The sequence below is a fragment of the Porites lutea genome, chromosome 2 (assembly GCF_958299795.1).
Source record: "Porites lutea chromosome 2, jaPorLute2.1, whole genome shotgun sequence".
In the NCBI taxonomy this organism is placed as follows: Eukaryota; Metazoa; Cnidaria; class Anthozoa; order Scleractinia; family Poritidae; genus Porites; species Porites lutea.
The window spans coordinates 48,711,415-48,733,455 of NC_133202.1; the positions used below are offsets into that span (position 1 = coordinate 48,711,415).

The following is a 22,041-nucleotide window of genomic DNA, read 5'->3' on the forward strand; positions in this document are numbered from 1 at the left end:
CTCGGACGTACACGCATGTCATTCCCCCACCGTGGTACAAGGGGGAGGGGGAGGATTGGTAGAACACCTGCCTTGGGTTTTTGAAAGCCTTTGATCTTCTTAACAACCGGAAGTATATTTTATGGGTGGTGGTGCTGCTGGAGACCTGTGCCGTCACCAAACGTGGTCGCCATCTTAGCTGCCATCTTGGAATTAACCAAGAATAAGAAATCAGGTAAAAAAGGTGGGAATTGGTAATTTTTCGAGCTACACATACAAAAAAATACATAAATAAGTATTTTGCATCATTTTATCCACAAGCTTTACTTTTATAATAGAAAGAAGTTAAAAAACTTGCATTGTCACTCAAAAATGACTTGACCACCAAGAGAGAATGGAATGAGGTACCTCATATTCTCTCTTGCTGACCACCTACTACTTGTGACGTCATATCTCGTAACCATAGTAATTGACCATCTTGTCTCAAAATACCCTCCAGGGTTAAACGAACAGCTACTGAAAACTTCAGGTGCTGTTGTTTGATCGTCTAGGGAAAAAAAGAAAAACTCAGAAAAACCTCAGAGAGGGGAGTGGCAACCACTCCGAGGGTTAAGCCAAGGATAAAAGTGAAAAACAACATTTCCATAGTCGAACCTTCACTATAACATAACTATAACCGCTACCTCTCCACAACGACTTTTTTTTTGTCCCGGCGAACAGTCCATACATTGGCTCTTGTTTAAACCCGGCTCTACAACGGCAACGGCCACTGTAGCGTGTCCCCAACGGCCAATATAACCTCTTGACAACGACAGTTTTTTCTGTGACTGATGAAAAAGTCAAGAAAGGTCATGAAATTTGATACGCATGGCACGTTGATGATTAATCGCGGCGATCGTAGTTTGATTGTGCTAGATTTATTCTGATGCAGCATAAATTGTCTACAATACTTATAGCGAATTATGCAGGCCCTACTCGTTTTGCCATGTTAACACATTTTGATTCAAAACATTTACTTTTTTGTGTGTATTTTATCTCTATATATCATTTATGATTGGATTACCATGGCATAAAATAGCCATGAACTCAGTTGGCACAATAATCATGTTCTACTCCCCTACCTCCCCATAACGACCACCTCTTCACAAGGGCCACTTCTTTCGCCCCTAAGTAGCCGTTGTGGAGAGGTTCGACTGTATATAAATATCCCGGGGGGGGGGGTACTCGCTATAATGGCCTATGCGGGGAGGCTCCGTCCGAAAGGGATACCATTCTCAGGCCTCAGGTATATGAAAGGGCGAGGGATTTTACTCGCTAAAGTGTACGAAAGGATGGGGAAATCTGTCATTTGGGTCTTTGAAAGGGCCCAATGGGCTAACAGATGAACTTTATGGCTTTATAAAGTCGTGAAAAGGTTTTACTTTTGTGATTGATTCCTATTTAAACGACAGTGCATTTACAGCAGTGAAAAGGGATGCAAAGTTCTAAACAAGGTATGAGGAAGGGGTACCATTTGTCAATAGAAAGTATACGAAAGAGGTACCTTTCTCGTGAAAAATGGTATATAAAAGGGTAAGGGGTTGGACCTCGGGCGAAGCCTCCCCGTGTGAAAATTTGTTGAGTATCCCCCGGGATAAAGATATAGTTACGCTAGGTACATGTCAAGACGGCGAGTATATTAACCAATGTTCTGTGGAGGGGCAAAAAGTTGACAACACTGTGGCCATAACTAGAAAACAACTGAAAGCGAGAGTATACGTGAAAGTGCACCTTCCAAAAGAAAAGCCCCGGACCTAGTTTAAGGATGGAGTGAAAATATTTCAAATACTTTGGTAAAGTTGGTCAAACTAATAGAGAATCAAAACTTCCTGTATGTAATTGTATATGTCACTGTGATATTCGCTCAAGTTTGCCCTTTTGTTTGTGTCAAGACGCACGTAGCTGTAACAGTAATGTATAAAACATATGCACGCATCAGTAGTGGGGAATCACAGTTATTGCTTTGTTCACGAAGAACCAATATGGCTAGTAATACGCAAGCTGGGTCGGTGATTTTTACGGTTTGTGCCTTGACTTGTAAGTAGATATATTTATATAGTACTCTAACAATGTTCAGGGGTTAGACCGGGCAGTTAAATGTATAAGCCTGTCTTTAATGATTGTGGATATTCGAAAAATTCCTTTGGTTACAATTCCTAAATAATTTGCGAAACGAATGTGATAATTGCCCTACAACATAATGAAACTCGAAAATCATGGCCAGTCAATGGATTTCCAATATCTCTTTTTCACAACACACCTGTATATGTAACTTAATTCCTTTACCGTCTATGTACATTTATGTATAAGAATTTCTGAATAAGATACAGCACCATTTTTCCCTTTTATAACACGTTATAGGAATTCCCAAACCGACTTACTAGATGTAACTTATTCGGCTGAAATCCAGCTTCAGGGTGCATAACATGTTCTTTGATCGGGTAAGCTTGATCAGCCATGCATATTTGGTATATAACAAGGGGTTAAAAATGTTTGAATTGATTTGACCATAAGACTATTGATTCAACGGTATGTTAAGTTTTTCTTTGTGCTATGTGCATCAAAGTTTAAGAGGAACTTGGGTTAAAATTATTCCATGTGGACGTTCCCAAGGATCAACATCTTCTTTAAGTTCTAACATCGTTGAAACGTTGTGGAATTACTATTTTGTTTTAATCAATGATGTTTCTTAAACTTGTTTGTTTAATAATCTCTAGCTATTTCTGTATCGTAAGTGAAACTATAGCACATAAAACAGTCATTATAGTTTTCGTTCACATTTTAAGTAAAAAAATAAACCTGCATATCTTTATCTATAAGGAATATGAGGTCACGTACTCTTGGAGGTTTGTGACGTCAGTGTCACAGTCGAAGAACAAGGAATATTAGTTCTGCGTTTAAACACGCAGCACTTGATACGATGTAACAAAGGAAATATTCGTAACCAGGGAACATTGCTGAGCTATTGCTTGCTGTTAAACCCAGCGCCGTACGTGCATACAACATGTTAGCCAGTTGATTGCGTATAATGTGCTAATAAAGATAATACTAACTACAAAATACAAAAATGTTCGAGAGCAGTAGCTTTGTTTCGGTCTGCTTAAATAGAACAAGAGATGTAATAAATAATTTCTGTCTCATATTGGCCCGGAATCGCCTCAGAGCTTGCTACTGAAGCGTCATTGATTTGATCATATCCAGTGAAGCGACAAACAAGCAAGGAATACTTAAACCTTAAAATAACTATAGGATGTAAACTTTCGAACAAAATCGAAAACGTTCCGTAAATCAGTTCATTGGTATATTTTAGGACATTCAAATATCTCGCTCAATAAGGAGATTAAGACAAATCAAATTTAAGCATCTTCGTTAACGAAGCTGAGAAAGCAGTTTGTTTTGTTCTGTTTGCTCAAAGTTCTTCTTTGATGTGTTAACGTATGCATATTATATTTATTTTTAGCAGGCACCAAATCAGTGCATAGCAATTTTAGCGCATTCTGATTGGCTACCGCAACTCGGAATATCCCTGGATATTCACTGTTTTGGGACGGGATTCAAAATGGCTTCTCGTTTCGCGACAATATAGAAAGAAAACTTTTAGCGGGAAATGAAGCAGCGGCACCAGCAAATATCAAGAAAGAGACAAAATTTGGCTTGATGTTTACTAGTCGGTAGAAAAAAAAATTTCTCACTGAATTAGTTTGCAACAAAATCATAAAAAATGATCTCCGACACACCGTGAATTGAAACGTAAACAAACTCTCACCGGCTAGAGCCCCGTTTCAAACGTCGTGCTATACTGCTGTGCAGGACTAAATTGATCGAACTAAATTCGACCTTAGCTCGGCAGTAGCGCGACGTTTGAAAGCAAGTCGTGCTGCCGTCCCGAATTCAGTTCATAAATTATGAATTCATTAGAATACATTTTAACAGTTTACTAAACCGCTTTTTATTTTTATGTTTTGTTTTCCACAACAGCTATTTTATTCGACTGAGTTAATTTGACGTCTGAAACCAAGCCGACTGTTACAGTCGTGTTAGAGTCGTGCTGAAGTCGAGCCAGCTTAGAACGGCAGTAGCACGACGTTTGAAAGAGGCCTAAGTGACGTCTTTTATTTACACAAAGTTTTTTTTTTTCATTTTTATCCAACTGATTTGGTAAATACGAAAACAACTATCCCCCTCAGGGTCGGTGAACAGCGCTAGATATATACCTCGACGCTTCCCATCTCGGTATATCCACCCACCACTATTCAACTCCCCTTCGGTGGATAGTTGTTTTGTTTTGTGTTTTTTTTTCTTGCTGAAGTTGGAGGCCAGTAAAAAATCAGTTAAACTGATCATGATCATTGATATGTGTAATAAAATGGCGAGGAGTGAAAGTAGGGAATAATTTGACGCGCGTTTTTAGGATTTGGACAAAATGCAAGTGAAATTATATCCCAGTTTTACAAGTATACCATTTAGCTGATTAGTCACCTATTAATATCTTGGGTGACACATATTTATCACATGTTTATCATATCTATCGAGAGCTCGACGCACTAAAAAGTTTAGAGCTTAAGTTTTTGGTAAAGGCCATCAGTTTTCAGAACTTTTTGACAAATAGCTGATAGAATTCTTCTTGATGTGCTCTTTCGTGTATTAAGGCTTTCTAAAGCGTCTTTTAATACCCTGATTTAAAACAGAACGTTGCCATGGCAATTTTGAAATTTCACACATGAAGACTTTTAATTTAACACTGTCACCCTTGATACATGTATTAATACTAGAATCGTTGCTTTAGGAAATTCTGGTCATATGAAAGGACCTATCGGGTATTAAATTGGGAGCTTAAGCAAGAGCGTTTTTGAGCGACGGACGTCAACCGGAACTGGACTTTTTGCATCATTGGGCAGCGGTTTGCTTGAAACACTCCGGTAAATCGCCCTTACAAATTTGTTATCTCAAGGCATGTAAAACGGGAGAAGACCTCACTTCCGGTTTACATGCGTCTTGTCGTACCAAAATCTCCTGCCGCTGCGATATTGAAAACCGAGAAGGGCCCTGGAGACGAGGTTAAGCCAAGAAAGCATAATCTGTGTGGCTAACTGTCTAAAATTTGAATGACAAATGCTACAAATCACACGTCATAGTTCGAACGAAAAGTTACACAGTTTCAGAATTAACGAAAAAAGTAAAAGTTGTCGGATTGTTGTTTTTCATTTACACTCCACGTAACAAGCCATTCGACTGGTCGATCGTATTACCAACTCAAAGTATTAAAAGTTCTGAAGATAATAACAACTGGGACATTCAAAACCAGTCTTTGGTCGTTTGGCGGGATTCAGTGTAATAGGGTGTACGTTTTTTCGATTTTATTTTCTTTAAACTAGGAAGGTAGTTCGTTCATGGTCCCCTTCTTCTACACGTTCTTGTGCAGTGGAACCCTGTTGACAAGGCAAATAACCTCAGAGGTACTCCCTATTATATTCTACAGGGGAAGTATCCACCCGAAAAATGTAATTTTAAAGGCTTCAGACTGAGACTTAAAACACACTGGGATTTGATCAAAATATTCCGAACACTGTATATTAGTAGCTGTTTCATTTTAATATATTAAGTCTTCAGAAGTAGTACCTTTATCAAAAATTGATAAAAAGGGGTGAAGTATTGGACCATGGGGCGTAGCCTTCCTATATAAAAATTTTCTCCGGTTAGACCTCCCTTCCCCTCTTATCAGGAGTAGGTGGAGGGGAAGGGGTTTCCCTCTGGGCCATAAAAAGTTTTGGCCGTAATAACGAGGCGGCAGTTTTTCTTTTTTGTGAGTTGGCACAGACACGCTCAGTTTAAAGGAATATATATTTTCCTTTTCAGTTGGTTTTCCTTTCAAAGATTAGTTTGCTGTTTTGCCAGGACAAATCAAAGTGATTCAATTAGGCAACAGTTGAAGTGGCCGTGTAGCAGGGTTCCGCTAATACTGAAAACATAAAGTCACGCCGTCTCATGTCGTTTCCTAGGATAAAACATTGAGAAACCACTTGCTATCTTCAAATTTTGCCTTTTCTTTTTCAGTTTTCTCAACTGTTTCAAGCCAAACGCTTTCTACAACCTTTAATCAAGTGTTTGATAGCCAAAGTAAGTAATACACTTTTACTCTGTACTTTATCATTACGGCTAAACTCATACACTCGTCTTACAACGAAAAAAACCAAACCAGCAATTATGCTCTACCTTGGGACTTTAACCCTGGGGCGTACAAGGGGGGATGTTCTTGGTCGTCTGTCAGTTAAGCCGTGATGTTATTGGCTGTGAAGACTTGTAATCAGTAGTTGGTGCGTTTCGATCCGCCTTTGGTCACAGTTAAACAGTAGTCGATTGTTAGTCAAATTTTCAGTTCTCCAGTCGTTCTCTCGTAGTTAGTTTTGCTTCATCTCGTCATTAAGTCGTTTGTACAGCGCTGGTAACTGTTGGCTACGATTCAGTGGCGTTTGTTCTGAGTTAGTAAACCAGCTTTCAACTGAATCTAGTAACTGATTTTATCGGTTTCAAATTCATCACTTTCCAGAATTTTATTTTAACGAAATACCGATCTCACTAATCCTAATAGTCAACTAAAAATGTTCTGATTAAATACGAACTATTGGTTTTCATTTTCCATGTGACAATTTTTTTAAAAGCTTCTACGGCCACCTCTGTACAACCAACAACAGCTTCTCAAAAAGCGATAGATCAAAGTAAGTTAAGATGACTGTAGTCTTATGACATATTTAGATGGGTTTCAGTTGGTTCTTAGTTTGACCTAGTTTTTTAGGCATCATTGTCTGGCTTAAGAGCACCTTCGTAAGGTTCATTGCCATCGACACGCTGCGTGCACGACGAATTTACAAACCTCGGCTTCGCGAGGCCTCATTTTTGACCTGGAGTTTGATACACATTTTTTTCAAAGTCTCAACCAACAACAGCTTCGCGAAAGCCAACTGTTAAAATTGAGTATATTATCTCTTTCTTGCAGTTAGGTGGTCATGGTTCATAGTATTTCACAATGTCGGCATCGGTTAAATGGGATCTGTCCATTTCAAAAAGAGTTTAAAGAACCCAGGAGTTAAAAGGACCCAGGATAATGCTTCATTAATATACGACTATTATATTTAATCTAAAATTTGATAATCTTTTTTAAAGCTTCTATGGTCACCACTGTACTTCCAACAAAAAGTTCTCTCAAGTCTTTCGATCAAAGTAAGTAGAATCATAATACTTTTAATGCTTTTATATAGGCTTGTTTTCTACTATTCCGTAACATTTCCCGGTTTGAAAGCACTATAATTTGCAATTCAACAAATTTTATGAATTGTAATTAGAACTTTTTCCTCTTAACTACCGATCTCATGCATTCTTATAGCACATTTATTTAAAGATGTTCTTGTGATACCAATTTTATTTGAAGTTTTTAAACGTAATTTGAAGACTCACCTTTTCAAAAAAGCCTTTTCTGATATAATGTTGTAATTTATAGACTAGATAATTATTCATTCGTGTAATTTGACTATATATTGTTATATATTTTTTGGATCTTTAATTGTAAGGCGCATTTGAAAACTGTGTAGTTGAATTTGCGCGGTATAAATAAATGTTATTATTATTATTATTATTATTAATTTTTAATTCAATTTTTTTTTTAAGCCTCAAAGGTCACCTCTGTACAACCAAAAACATCTTCTCAAAAGCTTTCCGATCAAAGTAAGTTGATTATTGTAGATGCGATTGATTTTTAGGTCACTATTGGTGACGTTAGAGGCCTCCAGCAGCGCCACCACCCATAAAATATACCTGTCATCTTATTGAGAAGATGAGGGGATTTTTACTGAAGACAAAATCTTTTCCAAATATTGCATCATATCAAAAAGTCAAGGGAGAGGTTCCATCAACCTCCCTCTTTTGTGCAACGGTGGGGGTATGACTTTACTTGTGCGTCCGAGGGTTAAGTTGATTTAGTTTTTAAAGCCTCTGCCATTACCAATGTGCAGCTAACAACAGCTTCACGAAAGTCTTCAGTTGGAAGTCCGTATGATTTTAAACCTTTGCAGTTTGGTTGTCTTGGCTTTTAGAATTTTGGTTTTAGGGTTCCCTGTCCAAATGTAAAATTAAAAGTTCATTTTTCAAGAGTTTAAAGGGACGCAGGAATCCCAAAATTAATGTATTGACGTTTCATTAATATTACTTACCGTTGTATTTGATCTAGAATTTGTTAAAGCTTCTACAGTCTCCTCGGTACAACCAATAACAGATTCTCAAAAGCCTTCCGATAGCGATCAAAGTAAGTAAATTATCGTAATAAGAGTTTGAAGGACCAAGGAGTCCAAAGTTTATAACAGAGATGTTTCAATAATATTTACCATTGTTTTTAATCTAAAATTTGATACTCATTTTTAAAGCATCTATGGTCACCTCAGCACAACCAACTACAGCTTCTCAAAAGCCTTCCGACCAAAGTAAGTTGATTATTTTGACCTTATGCAATTGCATGTCGATGGGTCTTGTTCCTACGTGTAGTTTAGTATTAGGTGTCATTGAGCTGTTTTAAGGCCTCCTCTTTAATTTTGACCGCGGTCGACGCGCTGCGCGCGCGACGAATCTTCGCGAGGCCTGAAATTTTATACATATTTTTTATAGCCTATACGGTCACCAGTGTACAACTAAATACTACAGCTTCGCGAAAACCTTCCGATGAAAATGATTATATTTTCATTCTTTTGCAATCGGTGCCGTCTTGGTGTCTTCGTTCTTAATATTTCGCAATATTGTTCGGTTTTAGAGTTTCCTGAATTTCCTCAGCAGATTTCAGAAGTTGATTTTTAAGAGTTTCAGTGACGTAGGAGTCAAAAGTTTATAACAAAAATGTTTCATTAATATTTACTGTTTTATTTACTGATATGAAATTTGATAATCCTTTTTTAAGCCTCTACGGTCACCATTGTACTACCAGCAACAGCTTCTCAAAAGCCTTCCGATCAAAGTGAGCATATTTTCAAACTTTTGCAGTAAGGAACGGTGAAATAGGCAAAAAAATCAAAACATGCAACTTGTTTTGCAACATTGCTGCAAAACTAGCTAAATGCGATGTTGGGCATTTTACCACTCACGAATCAAAAACCTATCCGGAAAAAATCAAATTGATGCAAGTTGCGAAAAAATGTTGCAGAAAGTAGAAAGTAGTTCTACTTCCTACAACAAAATCTCTACACGCTGCGCTGGTTTTGCAGCATGTGACGTAACTCCCATATATGGCGTGACTCCTGCGTAATATTAACCAATCAGAATTCGAAGTCAGTCTTCCCGTAACTTGCAACAACCTGATTTGTTTCAAGGCAGGTTTGAACGTGGATGGTAAAACGCGCAACACTGCTCTACACATCGCTCGGCAGCAATGTTGGAAAACGAGTTACACGTTTTTGTATCCGTTTTACGGTAGCCTTAGATGGTTATCAGGTTCTTAGTATTTGACAACATGACTTGCCCTTAGAGTTCTTTTTAATTTTCATCAATTTCCTGGCACTTACCCCGGTCTTTGATTTTTAATTTTCGTCAACTTCTTAACACATAACTCAGTCTTAAGGGCTCCCGGCTTTAATTCTCATCAATTTCTAGACGTTTATTAGTCAATTAATGCGGTTTTTGTGGGTTTGGTTCTTAGAACATAACATTTCCTGGTATATTCATGACACGCATTTTTAAAACTGATCAATTTCTAAAAAATATCCTCCTGCAGAAATTGACTCATGAATCTTAATAGAACATTTAACGATATTTTGTTAGTACTAAGTACTATTCTAATTTTGATTGTTTTAAAGCCTCTACGTTTACCTCTGTAAAACCATCAATTACTTCACAAAAGCCTTCCGATCAAAGTGAGTAAATTATTTTACTAGTTAGGTACTAGTTAAGCTTAATGATTGTCAACTTGGTATTTCTCGTCCTCGCGCGGTTTTAAGAGCCAGATTCTGTATTTTTTCACCAACTTTCTAAATTTGATTTTCATGAAGTAACAGAATCGGGTATCCTAATAATGCATTCGGCACGCAGCGATGAAACGAAGATTCCCAAGCATCTTTTTCAATTGTTTTTTTTTTTGATTAATTTCTTCTAAAGCCTCGCTCTACCGTAACCACTGTACAACTTGCATCAGCTTCTCGAAATCCCTTTGATCAAAGTGAGTGTATTTTTCTGGTTACACTTTCCAGTTTTGAGTTGTACTAAGTCAGTTATATTATCAGCGTTGTCGTATTTCGTAGTATTACTCAACCATTCCTTGGTTTCTCGCAACAATGTGAAAACGGAGGTCGCAAAGGGGCAAAGATGGTAAATGCCACATTTGCACACCCAAAAGCCCAGGGTTGTAAGTATGATGACAAATGTTCCATTTAATATCTTCGCCCCAGAATTACTCATCAGTTTTCACATTTTTGCGACATATTTGCCGAGAGCGGCAATTTTTCTTAGACTTTCAGAAGTCTATCAATTCATCCGCGATATAGGGATCCTAACTATGTGTTACTCATGTTCTAGCAATTCCTAGGGTTATGTTTAATCCAAAATTTGATTTTTTTTTAAAGCCTCTACTGCCACCACTGTAAAACCGACAACAGCTTCCCAAAGGTCTTCCCCTGACCCAAGTGAGTGTATCATCTGAGATTCCGATGCATTTCTAGTAGCGGAGCTCCACGCGCGCGAGCGGAGCCCCACACCTAAGAAAATTTGGTAATCTGTCCATCCGCCCATTCCTTCCGCACCACAGCGAAACCAATGTGAAATATCAAACTTTCTAGCTAACGTGGGAGCCTGTAACCTGTGTTTAACTTGATGTTAGACATCCTTATCATGGTCAATTGACAGCTGTCAAAACAGGGTATCCGCTGACGTGAGCTTCGCTTTTAGCTCTGGCTAAATCTATATATTACTATTGCACGGTTTACTAAGAAAACCGCGAAGACTTGAAAAATTTCAGGAAAGTTAATTGTTTACTGACCAATCACAATAAAGTTCAGACACGCGACCATACCTCAAAACCAAAAAACTAACTACCTTTGCTGTTTGCAGTTTAGTTCTCTCACGCCTTATTAGCTTTTTCCTCGCAACACAACATTCCATAAATATTTCTGATGGTTAACGGTCTTGTGAGTTTCACAGTAAAACAGGCACTACATCAATTTCAGGACTTTTATTTTATTCTCGTGAAGCACCAAACTCATCAATCCTATTACATTTAACTATGTTCCGAGAATAGGAAGTGTTATTATATATTTTTAATTGTGATGTTTTTAAAGCCTTTACAGCCTTTACAGTCACCTCTGTAAAACCAACAACAGCCATTCCAAAGCCTTCCAATCAAAGTAAGTAGGTTTTTATAACCTTACGCAGTTGCTTGTAATTGACTTGGTTCTTAGTTTAGTGTTATACATTATTTCGTGGCTTTAGAGCTCTGTGATTTTCACCAACCTAGATATTAATATTCATTATAAAATTTAGTCTAAAATTAAATTTGGTTTATTTTTAGAAGAGTCTACAGCTACCACTGCACAACCAACAACAGTTTCTCGAAAGCTATCTGATCAAAGTGAGTGTATATATTACCATTAATACTTATATGCATTTATGCGAGCTTCGTTCTTAGTGTTATTAGGCAACAAGGCCTACCAGAATCTTATTCTCAAAAAGTACCAAACTAATGAATCGTAACTGCACATTTAACCACGCTGTTCTTGTAATACCAAGTATCGTGTTCAATATTTGAAATTTAATGTGTTTATTTGTTGAAGCATTTACGGCCACCATGACTGTACAGCCGACAACAGCTTCTCGAAAGCCGTCCGATCAAAGTGAGTAGATTGTCATGCCTATACATTCTGATTGTCATGCCTATACAGTATTATTGTCTGGTTTTAAAACACTACTTAAATTCATGAATTTCCAGAATAATATTCTCATGAAGTACCAAACTCATGAATCCTAATATTAATGTTTTGGTATTATTTCTAATTTAAATCTAATGTCTTTAAAGCCGTTACAGTCACCTTTGTAGAACCAACAACAGTTTCCCCAAAGCCTTCCCATCAAAGTAAGTAGATTTTACTTTTACGCAGTCACTCGTTGATAAGATCTGTCTTTAAAGCATTGCACAACATTTGCCGGTTTTAGAGCTCTGTATTTTTCTCAAACGCAAAGATTTTGTTTTGATTCATGAAAAACGCGCGCAAGTATCCTAGTAATGTATTTCGTTACGTTCTGGCAATTGTATGGTTTAATGTTAATTTAAATATTTTATGTATGTTTTTAATGCCTCTACAGTAACCACTTTACAACCAATATCAGTTTCACGAAATCCTTTCGATCATGGTGAAAACGGAGTTCTCAAAATCATGCATTATTCTGATTGGTTCCGTTGAATCGTTGTGGCAGCTTCAAGTTCTTTTACAAGGTCATTTATTGCCTGTGAATGAGCTGAAACTTTTAAATTATACAACTTTCCTTTGAAACATGGGCTTAGTTTTATAAGCACTAGCTAATTCTGAGTTTAATACATTAAAACCTCTATGGTCACCTCTGTGAAAAGAGAAACAGCTTCTCAAAAGGCTTCCGATCAAAGTGACTCGATTGTTCTAATCCTATGCAGTCACATGTAAGTAAGCTTGGTCCTTGCTTAGTATTCCGGGTAATTGTGTTGTATAAGAGAGATTTTCACCAGCTTCTAGAATTTTATTTCCATGAAGTGATGGAAACCTACGTAAAAGTAAAACATTCTCTATCATGTGATAGTTGTATATAAGACCTGCGGAAATGAAAGTAAATGGAGAAGTGACCCTCGCAGTTGTGTTGTAATTAAACTAAAATTTGAAATTTCTTTAAAGCCTCTGTAGTCAACTCTGTACAAGCAACAACAGCTTCTACAACGCCTTCCGATAAAAGTGAGTAAATTTTTATACTTTTGCAGTTAGGTCTTAATGTTTCTAGTATTGCTCGGTTTTAAACTCCTTTTAAAAATAAGTTTGTTTCATGACGTTTAGCGCACATAAATCCTATTAATACATTTTAAACACGTTCCGAAAAAAAAAAAAAAACTAGACTAAAAAAAGTGTTATGCGCACTAGGTGAGGCGCATTACAAAACAAGGGAATTTATAATTTTAATTAATCCTAATATTACTTAATTTGAGTAGCTATGTTGTGGTAATACCAAGTATTTATTCTTATTTTTAATTTAATGTTTTTAAAGCCTCAACAGCAACCTCTGTAAAACCAACAACAGCTTTTCCAAAGCCTTCCAGCCAAAGTGAGTAGGTTTCAATTATAGTCGATCTCACGCAGTTTATACTTGTAATTCATTTGGTTCTGAGCTTAGTAGTACACATGATTTCGTGGTCTTAGAGCTCTGTAATTTTCACCAACATCGATTTTTTTGTTTTTATGAATATCGCGCAGCCGCACAGCCTAAAAATGCATTTAGTACGTTTTCGTTATATATCGTATTTGGCTAAATTTCCCAAAAAATTATATTTTTTTCAAAATCTCTTCAGTCACCACTGTGCAACCATCATCAGAGTCTCCAAAGCCTCTCGTTTAAGGTGAGGGAGGAATTCGCGGCATCCTGCGTTCTGATTGGTCCCGTTGAATCGTTGTGGCAACTTCGTTTACAAGTGTTGTTGTTATTTGTGAATGAGCGAAACATGGGCTTTATGAGCACTAACTAATTCTGAATTTGATTTATTTTTTAAAGCCTCTACGGTCATCTCTCTACAAACGACAAGCGCTTCTCGAACCCCTTCCGATGCAAGTGAGTATATTTTTACACTTTTTCAGTTAGGTTGTCCTATTTCTCAGTATTTTGAAATGTTGCTCGGTCATGTGCAGCTATGTGGGCTTGTTTCTTATTATTACGTAACATTGCCACTTTTAAAATCACTTAGTCTATTAAAATTCATCTATTTCCACTTTTGTATTCTCGTAAAATACATGAATAGATTTAACTTTGTCCTGGTAATAACACGTATTAGATTTTAAGGCTTAACAGTCATCACTGTACGTGACTGTATAACCAATAACAGCTTCTCTAAAAGCTTCCCGACAAAGTGAGTATACTCGCATTTTTATCTTTTGTCGTTTGGAGAGCTTCTGTAATTTGAACCAACATCCAGGATTTTCTTTTTACAAGAAGTACTAAACAAAGACATCCTGGATGCAGTTTTAGCACGTTTTGGCAATACATAGTATTTCACGTAATTTTAAAGTGTGATGCCGATGTTTTTAAAGCATCCACGGCCTTCACTCTACAACCAGCAACAGCTTCTCAAAAACCTTCCGATCAAAGTGAGTATGTCTTTTTGGTCCAGGTTTTCAACATCTTCTATCAAAACCCAGCATAACATTTTATCTTATAAAATTTACTTTTCTTAAAGCCTCTCCGGTCACTACTGTACAATCAACAACAGCTTCCCGAAATTTTCCCGATCAAAGTGAGTAAATCATTATGTCTATGCATTTTCATCATTACTATTCTTAGTACTATAATTATAAGTTTTAAAAAGGAACTACTAAAACAAACATCATCATTTCCAGAATTTTATTCTCATGAAGTACAGTGGAACTCAGTTAATATGCCTGGACACTATGGAGACATGAGATAGTGTCCTTATTATCCAGGAGTCTTGTGTTCAGTGGGTTTAAATGAAATATATGAGATTTTTCAGTGTCGGGACAATCGGAAGTGTCCATTATATACGGGTGTCCGTATTAAGCGGGTGTCATTAATCCTAATATTATATTTGACTAGCTGTGTTCTGGTAATACTAAGAAGTCATTCTTATTTTGAATTTCGATGTTTTTTAAGCCTTAACAGTGACCTCTGTAAAACCATCATCAACTTTTCTAAAGACTTCTAATCAAAGTAAGTAAGTTTTCATAGTCTTACGCAGTTACATATAATTGGACTTGGTTCTAATTATTACACATTATTTTGTGGTAGAGCTCTGTAATTTTCACCAACTTCGATATTTTGGTTTTTATGAATACCGCGCACAGCCTAATAATGCATTTTAGTACGCTTTCGTAATATCTTGTTTTGGGTTAACTTCAAAATTTTATATTTCTTTCAAGTCTCATCGGTCACCACTGTGCAACCAACTTCAGCCTCTCGAAAGCCGTTCGATCAAGGTGAGGATGTAATTTTGTAAATCCTGCATTCTGATTGTTCCAATCGCTCTGGCAACAGTTCGTTCACAAGTATTGTTGTTGTTGTTGTTTGTAAATGTGCGAAACATGGGCTTTATAAGCACTAGCTAACCGTCTGAATTTAATTTATTTTTTAAAGCCTCTACGGTCACCTCTCTACAAACAACAACCGCTTCTCGAACGCCTTCCGATAAAAGTGAGTATATTTTTACACTTTTTCAGTTAGGCAGTCATATTTCTTAGTATTTTGCAATATTGCTCGGTTTATATGCTGTTATGTGGGCTATATCATAAAGACTTTTGCTCTTGGGCCATCGTGGCTTGATAAGAAATAGAACTCAAACAGCGGTAATAAACATATTCAGCTTATTCATATTTTTATAAACTTGACGTTTCGTATGCTACTCAACATGCATTTTCAAAGGTACCGTTACAATTTTGAAAACTGTACATACATAATAGTAAACGGGACTGGGACCGAGATTAAGCACAAAAATTTTCAGTTAATCTATGAAAACAAACAGCTGATTAATAAAGCATCAGCTTCTCGCTACTGACCTTTACATTGAAAGCTGGCTTCAGTTCAGGTATAGGCAATGTTTCTTTGATTTATTGGGGCTGGTTCCTTATTACTACGCAACATTGCCCAGTTTTAAAATCACTTAGCAGTCTATTAAAATTCATCGATTTCCACATATGTGTATTCTCGTTTGTCATTAAGTACTGAACTCGTGAATCCTTAAGGAACCTTAAACTTCGTTCTGGAAATACCACGTATCATTTTTTTTTTAAATTTTGGTTTAACTACTTTTTAAAGCTTGGCAGTCATCGCTGTATAACCAATAACAGCTTCTTTTTAGAGAAGCTGTTGTTGGTTATACAGTGATGACTGCTAAGCTTTAAAAAGTAGTTAAACCAAAATATATAAATTTAAAAATGATACGTGGTAGTGAGTACATGGCATCTATTCCTGTTTTGAGAGCTCCTGTAATTGAAACCAACATCGAGGATTTTCTTTTTTCAAGAAGTAATACACAAAGGTATCCTGAATGCAGTTTTAGCAAGTTTTGGCAATACCTAGTGTTTCGTGTAATTTTAAAGTGTGATGCCGATTTTTTGAAGGATCTACGGCCATCACTGTACAACCACCAACAGCTTCTCGAAAACCTTCCGATCAAAGTGAGTATGTATTTTTGGTCCAGGTTATAGTATTTGTACTATTGCTTAGTGGTTTTAGTCTTCCTTTGATTTCCGTCCATGTTTTCAACATCTTCCATTAACACCCAGTGTAACACTTAATCTAATGAATTTTATTTTTGTTAAAGCATCTCCTGTCACCACTGTACAACCGACAACAGCTTCCCCAAGTTTTCCCGATCAAAGTGAGCATATTGTTATGTCTTGCCTTCTTATCGTATCATTACTATTCTTAGTATTATTGGAAGTTTTAAAAAAGAACTACTAAAACAAATATTATCATTTCCAGAATTTTATTCTTATGAAGTACAGTGGAACTCAGTTAATTCGGGTGACCATATTAAGCGGGTGTCTGTAGAGAGGGGTTCCACTGTACCAAAGTCATTAATACTAATATTGAATTTGACTGGCTGTGTTCTGGTAATATTAAGTATTGCTTCTTATTTTGAATTTGATGTTTTTTAAGCCTTAACAGTAACCTCCGTAAAACCAACATCAGCTTTTCCAAAGACCTCCAATCAAAGTAAGTAGGCTTTTATAGTCTTACACAGTCACATGTAATTAGACTTAGTTCTTTTCTTAGTATTAAACATTATTTTGTGGTTTTAGAGCTCTTTAATTTTGACCAACTTCAATATTTTTGTTTTATTTTATGAATACCGCACGCAGCCTATTAATGCATTTTGGTACGTTTTCGTAATATATTATATTTGATTGAATTTCAAAATTTTATATATTTCTTTTAAGTCTCTTCGGTCACCACTGTGCAACCAACTTCATCCTCTCGAAAGCCTTTCGATCAAGGTGAGGGCAGAATTCTCGAAATCCTGCATTCTGATTGGTCCCGTTGAATCGTTGGGGCAGCAGTTCGTTTACAAAATAAGTTTTGTTGTTGTTGTTGTTTTTAAATGTGCGAAACATGGGCTTTATGAGCACAAACTAACTCTGAGTTTAATTTATTTTTTAAAGCCTCTACGGTCACCTCTCTACAAACAACAACCGCTTCTCGAACGCCTTCCGATAAAAGTGAGTATATTTTTACGCTATTTCAGTTATACAGTCTTATTTCGTAGTATTTTGCAATATTGCTCGGTTTAAGAGCTCTTACTGTTTAGTTTTATCTAATAAACAGAAATTTACCTACATGATGTACAGATTACACTATGCAATATTTTAGAAGTTTCAATTAATACCCATTATAAGACTTACGAACTTCTACTCGTATGCAGTGAGATGCAGGTACTGAGCTTGGTCTCAGCTTAGTATTCCGGGCAATTGTCAAGTTAATAGTAATTGTAATTTGAAAATTTTAATTTGCCTACATGCGAAGCACTTAGGAATTCTTATGAACTCGTTAAAACGTGTCCGTGCGTTCCAGATCGAATTGGAATTTGGACTGAAGTGTTAGTTTTTGAGGAGAAAGGGAAAACGGGAGTACCCGGAGCAAAACCTCTCGGAGGCCGGGAGAGAACCAACAAAAAAATCAACCCAAATATGGTTTCGACGTCGGGATTTGAAGCCGGGGCCTCATTGGTGGGAGACGAGTGCTCTCATCTCTGCGACATCCTTACTCCCTTGCACCCTTTCGCTGTTTAAGAGATCCTGTGATTCTCACCAACCTCGACACGATTTTATTTTCATGAAGTACCCAGCACAGGTATCCTTACAAAGCATTTCGGCACGTTTCGGTGATACCAAGTGTCTTCCCTTCATTTTCAATTCTTCAGTCTGTCTTTACTTTGCAGCCCGCCACCAGCCTAAAAATAGCCAGGATATTTCCAATCAGTTTGATGGAAAGGATAGTTAATCTGCATGCTGAAAAAAAACAACTCCGAGTGCAATTCGCAATCCTTCGACTTTATTCTTTTTTTTTCTTACATTCTATACATTCTGCTGGCTTTAAAATCCTTATTATTTTTTAAAAGTCAAAACAATTTACTAGTTGAGCTATTGGAGTTCCTAATAAAAAGCTAGGAGAGTAGCGGAAAAGCATCTCGCGATCATCTTGTTAGAGGACAAAGTATCGATTTGCTTAAATTAAATTATCTTTGAATCGTGGGAACAATAAGCTAACACTTTACTCAGAGAGTCAAAGGACGCGACATGCGTCGGCATCTTTTGTAAGCGCGCAAATAGTCACGGGAACAACGGTTTAACGCCGACGCTTTTCAATAGGCGCCATTCCATAGTGAGTATGTTGTTGTAGCCAGCGTGTCCAGTTTTAATACTTGTTATAATGTTTTCTGGCCCTTTTTTTCTTAGTTTTACATTACGCAATATTTCTCGGCTTAAGATCTCCCTTAATTTCTTCGTCAACTTCCAGATGGTTCATGATTTACAGGACAAAGAAAACCTAAGTATAAATACATAGATGAAAAAAAAAATTAATTGTTTCCGTTACAAGATAATTTAACCAAACAACAAAAACAAGAAACAAAACAACAAACAACAATAACAAAAACATTGAAAAATTGCAACAAAAAGCAGGAAATAAAAGAAATGTCAAAAACAATTAGATAATAAAAGTGATAAATGAGATAGAACTAGCTATTTACAAATTCAATTAGTGATTGGAAAGAAGTAGTTTGACAAGTCGCTTCTTAAACATGTTGACTGAATCAGTAGATTTAACATTATCACTGATGCCATTCCAAAGCCACTCTCTGTAGGAGAAGGACCGCTGACTGACGGCATCTCGGAAGGTACAGCTGACAACTCTGTCATGTGCTTCTCGTGTGAATTTGGCTTCGTCGGCTGAATTTCTCGGCCATGTAATTATGAACGAGATTGTTTATACATTTGAACGTCATTACAGCGTCATTCAAGCATACTTTGTCACTAACAGGTAGCCAGTTTTCAAGATTTAATTCCTTGTGAAATATGATCGAAATTTTGAGACCAGGTACGATTCGTGCTACTAAGTTCTGGACTGACTGTAGTTTCTTGATGTTGCGTTTGCTGGTATTGGACCCGAGACGAAGAGCAATAATAGAGTTTGCTGAAAACAAGGGAACTCTAATAGGAGTCAAACATGTTCCATCAGTTTATAGTCATGTTATAATTAAACTAAAATTTGAAATTCCTTTAAATCCTCTACAGTCACCTCTGTACTAAAAGCCTCTACAGTCACCTCTGTACAAAAAGCCTCTACAGTCACCTCTGTACAAAAAGCCTCTACAGTTACCTCTGTAGAAACAACAACTTCCTCAATGCCTTCCGTTAAAAGTGAGTAAATTTTTATTCTTTTGTAGTTAGGTATTGGTTTATAGTATTGCTCGATTTTAGAACTCCTCTGATGCCAACCAATTTCAAGAAGTTTATATTCACGACGTTCAGAACGCCTTTAAACACCTTTTAGAAAAAGCTAGTAAAATTTATATTTGTTGTAAAATTTGTTATTTTTTAAGCCTCTACGGTCACCACGGTACACTCCCCAACAACAGTGTCTCGTAAGCCTTCCGATCAAAGTAAGTATATACATACACGCATTTTGGATCTATTTGAGGTTGGTTACGTTGTCAGTATTACGCATCTTGTAGCGTGGTTTTAGAGCAGTCAGTAATTTTCACCAAATTCCAGAATTTCATTTTCATTACCGCACGTGGCCTTATACCAAGTATTGCAATTGACTTTAAAAGTGTTTTGAACAATATTGATCAAAATAAGGCTTACTCTACGGTTTTCTCCACTTCGCCGCTTGTAGCGTAGCATTTATGTTCAACAAAAAGCCCGGTTGCTCGAACCATTCTATTTGCCTGGTTGTGCTGTTTCTCATTGTAAACCATTGTAAGTGTGCTCAGTCACTTACGTCAAGTTATAAAGAGACACAGAAGTCATACACAAGTCCTTAGCAAGCTAAGCCACATCTTCTTTCAAATCCTACGGCGAGAGGCCATAGGAGTTACTTCATGTCTTCCCCCCCCTAGTACTTTACAGAAGAGTGAAGAAAATAAAATGAACTTACCTGCACGGCAGAGTAGGAAGTCAACTTCATCGGTAATACCTTTCCGAAATTTGCTGAGCCCGTAAGTTTGCAGGTAGTAGAAACATGACGATTACATTCACTAAGAAAGAATAATTTCGTTTCACCGTCCAAGCAACGTAGATTTAACCTTCGATCAGGCAGTCGTTTTTCCCATTATCTATGAGAAGTGAGGGACAAAGGATTTTATTTTTACCGGAAATTGTTTAGGTGGAATCGATTAACACCGCTGACCAGGACTGGTTGCATATTGACGGGGATGTCAAAGAGTGGCTACTAGTTCAACTTTCTAAGCTTTTGGACTTGAGGTTTCGGATTTTAATACGTAGATAATTCCGATGCTTGGCTTAATGACTAAAAAATATTGAGGTTTAACTCTTTTCGGGGCGACTGGTGGCATCTGATGAAGAAATACGCCGTAAATGCGAAGTGGAAGCGTGCGTATTATGGGGCTTGGCTTGCTAACGGACTTGTGTATGACTTCTGTTTCACTTTATAACTTGCTGTAAGTGACTGAGTAGACTTACAATCAGGGGTTTGCAATGGGAAACAGCACAACCGGGCACGTACATGGAATAGTTTCGTACAACTGGGTTTTTTGTTGAATATTAATGCTACGCTACAAGCGGTGAAGTGGAAAAAACCGTAACGTAAGCCTTATCTTAAAACACTGAAAACCAGTTATAATTTTTTTTTTACCAGATAATGACTCGGTGCATAATATTCTTTGATACTGAAGGTAGTTTTAGTGTTTTAGATATTTTTTGGCGAGTAGATAGATTGTCAACTGCGATGAAATATACAAAAACTGAAATTTGGGGTTTGTTTGTTAATTGCCCTTGGAAAAACTTTGCTTGACTGACAGAGAATTGCTCTTAAACTTGGTTTATTGTTTAAGGTTCTACGGTCACATCTGTAAAGCCAACAACATCCTCCCAAAAGCCTTCTGCTCAGAGTAAGTAAATTTTTATAGTCTTATGAAGTTACATGTAGGTTAGCTTGGTTCTTACCAGGGGGTTCCTTAGCTTAGTATGTCTTAAAATTGCTCATGATAGAGGGCATTTAAATTTGTTAACTTTAAGATTATAATTCATGAAGTGTAGAAGACAGGAAACCTTATTTCAGTAACTTCAAGTACAGTATTATATATCTTAACTAGACTCAGCTCAGAAACTCAGCTCTTACCCTGACCTGACAGCCACCCCGCCCCCCCCCACCCCCCCCGAGGAGGTGGGTTAAGGGAATGTTTTCATTGGCCAATCGGCCTCAGAAATTTAAAGAATTTGGCATGACAAACTAGAAGCAGGCACATGATTAGTGAATTGATTCTCCAGAGGGACTAACGGATAATACCACACTTTTGCAGCACCCTCCCTTGCTAGGGATTTACATGGAGACCCCTTCCCACCCTATGGCAAGTTAGCTCAGGGACTGAGCTTGACTATGAGACCAACCAGGACACCAAGCCCCCTAAGAAAATGCTCACCATAGTGACCAGAAACCTGGCTATCGCCAGGTTCCTGTGCGAATATTCTGGGCCTTTTGGAGGCGCGTTTTCAAAAATTCGGCAAGATATATTTTTTCAACAACACCGCCATTACTTTTTTGGAAACACTATCATCTGTATAAAATTAAGTTTAAAAA

The 22,041-nt window shown here is 37.1% G+C and overlaps 2 protein-coding genes and 2 long non-coding RNA genes across 5 annotated transcripts; all 4 read left to right on the forward strand.

Moving 5' to 3' along the window:
• The first annotated feature begins 1,699 nt into the window (after positions 1-1,699).
• LOC140927139 (uncharacterized) lies at positions 1,700-8,351 on the forward strand. 2 transcript variants are annotated; one of them, XM_073376792.1, is made up of 6 exons: positions 1,711-2,055; positions 6,073-6,135; positions 6,678-6,734; positions 7,180-7,236; positions 7,681-7,737; positions 8,240-8,351. In XM_073376792.1, exons 1-6 carry the CDS (start codon positions 1,932-1,934, stop codon positions 8,320-8,322), a joined length of 441 nt encoding a protein of 146 aa, XP_073232893.1. In that variant the 5' UTR covers positions 1,711-1,931; the 3' UTR covers positions 8,323-8,351. The 2 variants fall into 2 exon arrangements, with proteins under 2 accessions (XP_073232894.1, XP_073232893.1); XM_073376793.1 differs by lacking the exon at positions 7,681-7,737 and having other exon boundaries at positions 1,700-2,055.
• Positions 8,352-10,631: 2,280 nt separating this feature from the next.
• Positions 10,632-11,611, forward strand: LOC140927140 (uncharacterized). Its single transcript, XR_012164534.1, has 3 exons — positions 10,632-10,670; positions 11,331-11,387; positions 11,552-11,611. It is a non-coding gene; the product is annotated as an uncharacterized lncRNA (long non-coding RNA).
• A 1,279-nt stretch (positions 11,612-12,890) lies between these two features.
• On the forward strand, positions 12,891-13,824 carry LOC140927282 (uncharacterized). The gene is made up of 3 exons (XR_012164556.1): positions 12,891-12,959; positions 13,267-13,323; positions 13,768-13,824. It is a non-coding gene; the product is annotated as an uncharacterized lncRNA (long non-coding RNA).
• Positions 13,825-14,003: 179 nt separating this feature from the next.
• LOC140926328 (uncharacterized) lies at positions 14,004-21,410 on the forward strand. The gene is made up of 11 exons (XM_073376082.1): positions 14,004-14,027; positions 14,186-14,357; positions 14,447-14,503; positions 14,878-14,934; positions 15,144-15,200; positions 15,358-15,414; positions 16,341-16,397; positions 17,385-17,441; positions 19,515-19,640; positions 19,823-19,882; positions 21,296-21,410. Exons 1-11 carry the CDS (start codon positions 14,004-14,006, stop codon positions 21,358-21,360), a joined length of 789 nt encoding a protein of 262 aa, XP_073232183.1. The 3' UTR covers positions 21,361-21,410.
• Positions 21,411-22,041: the final 631 nt, after the last annotated feature.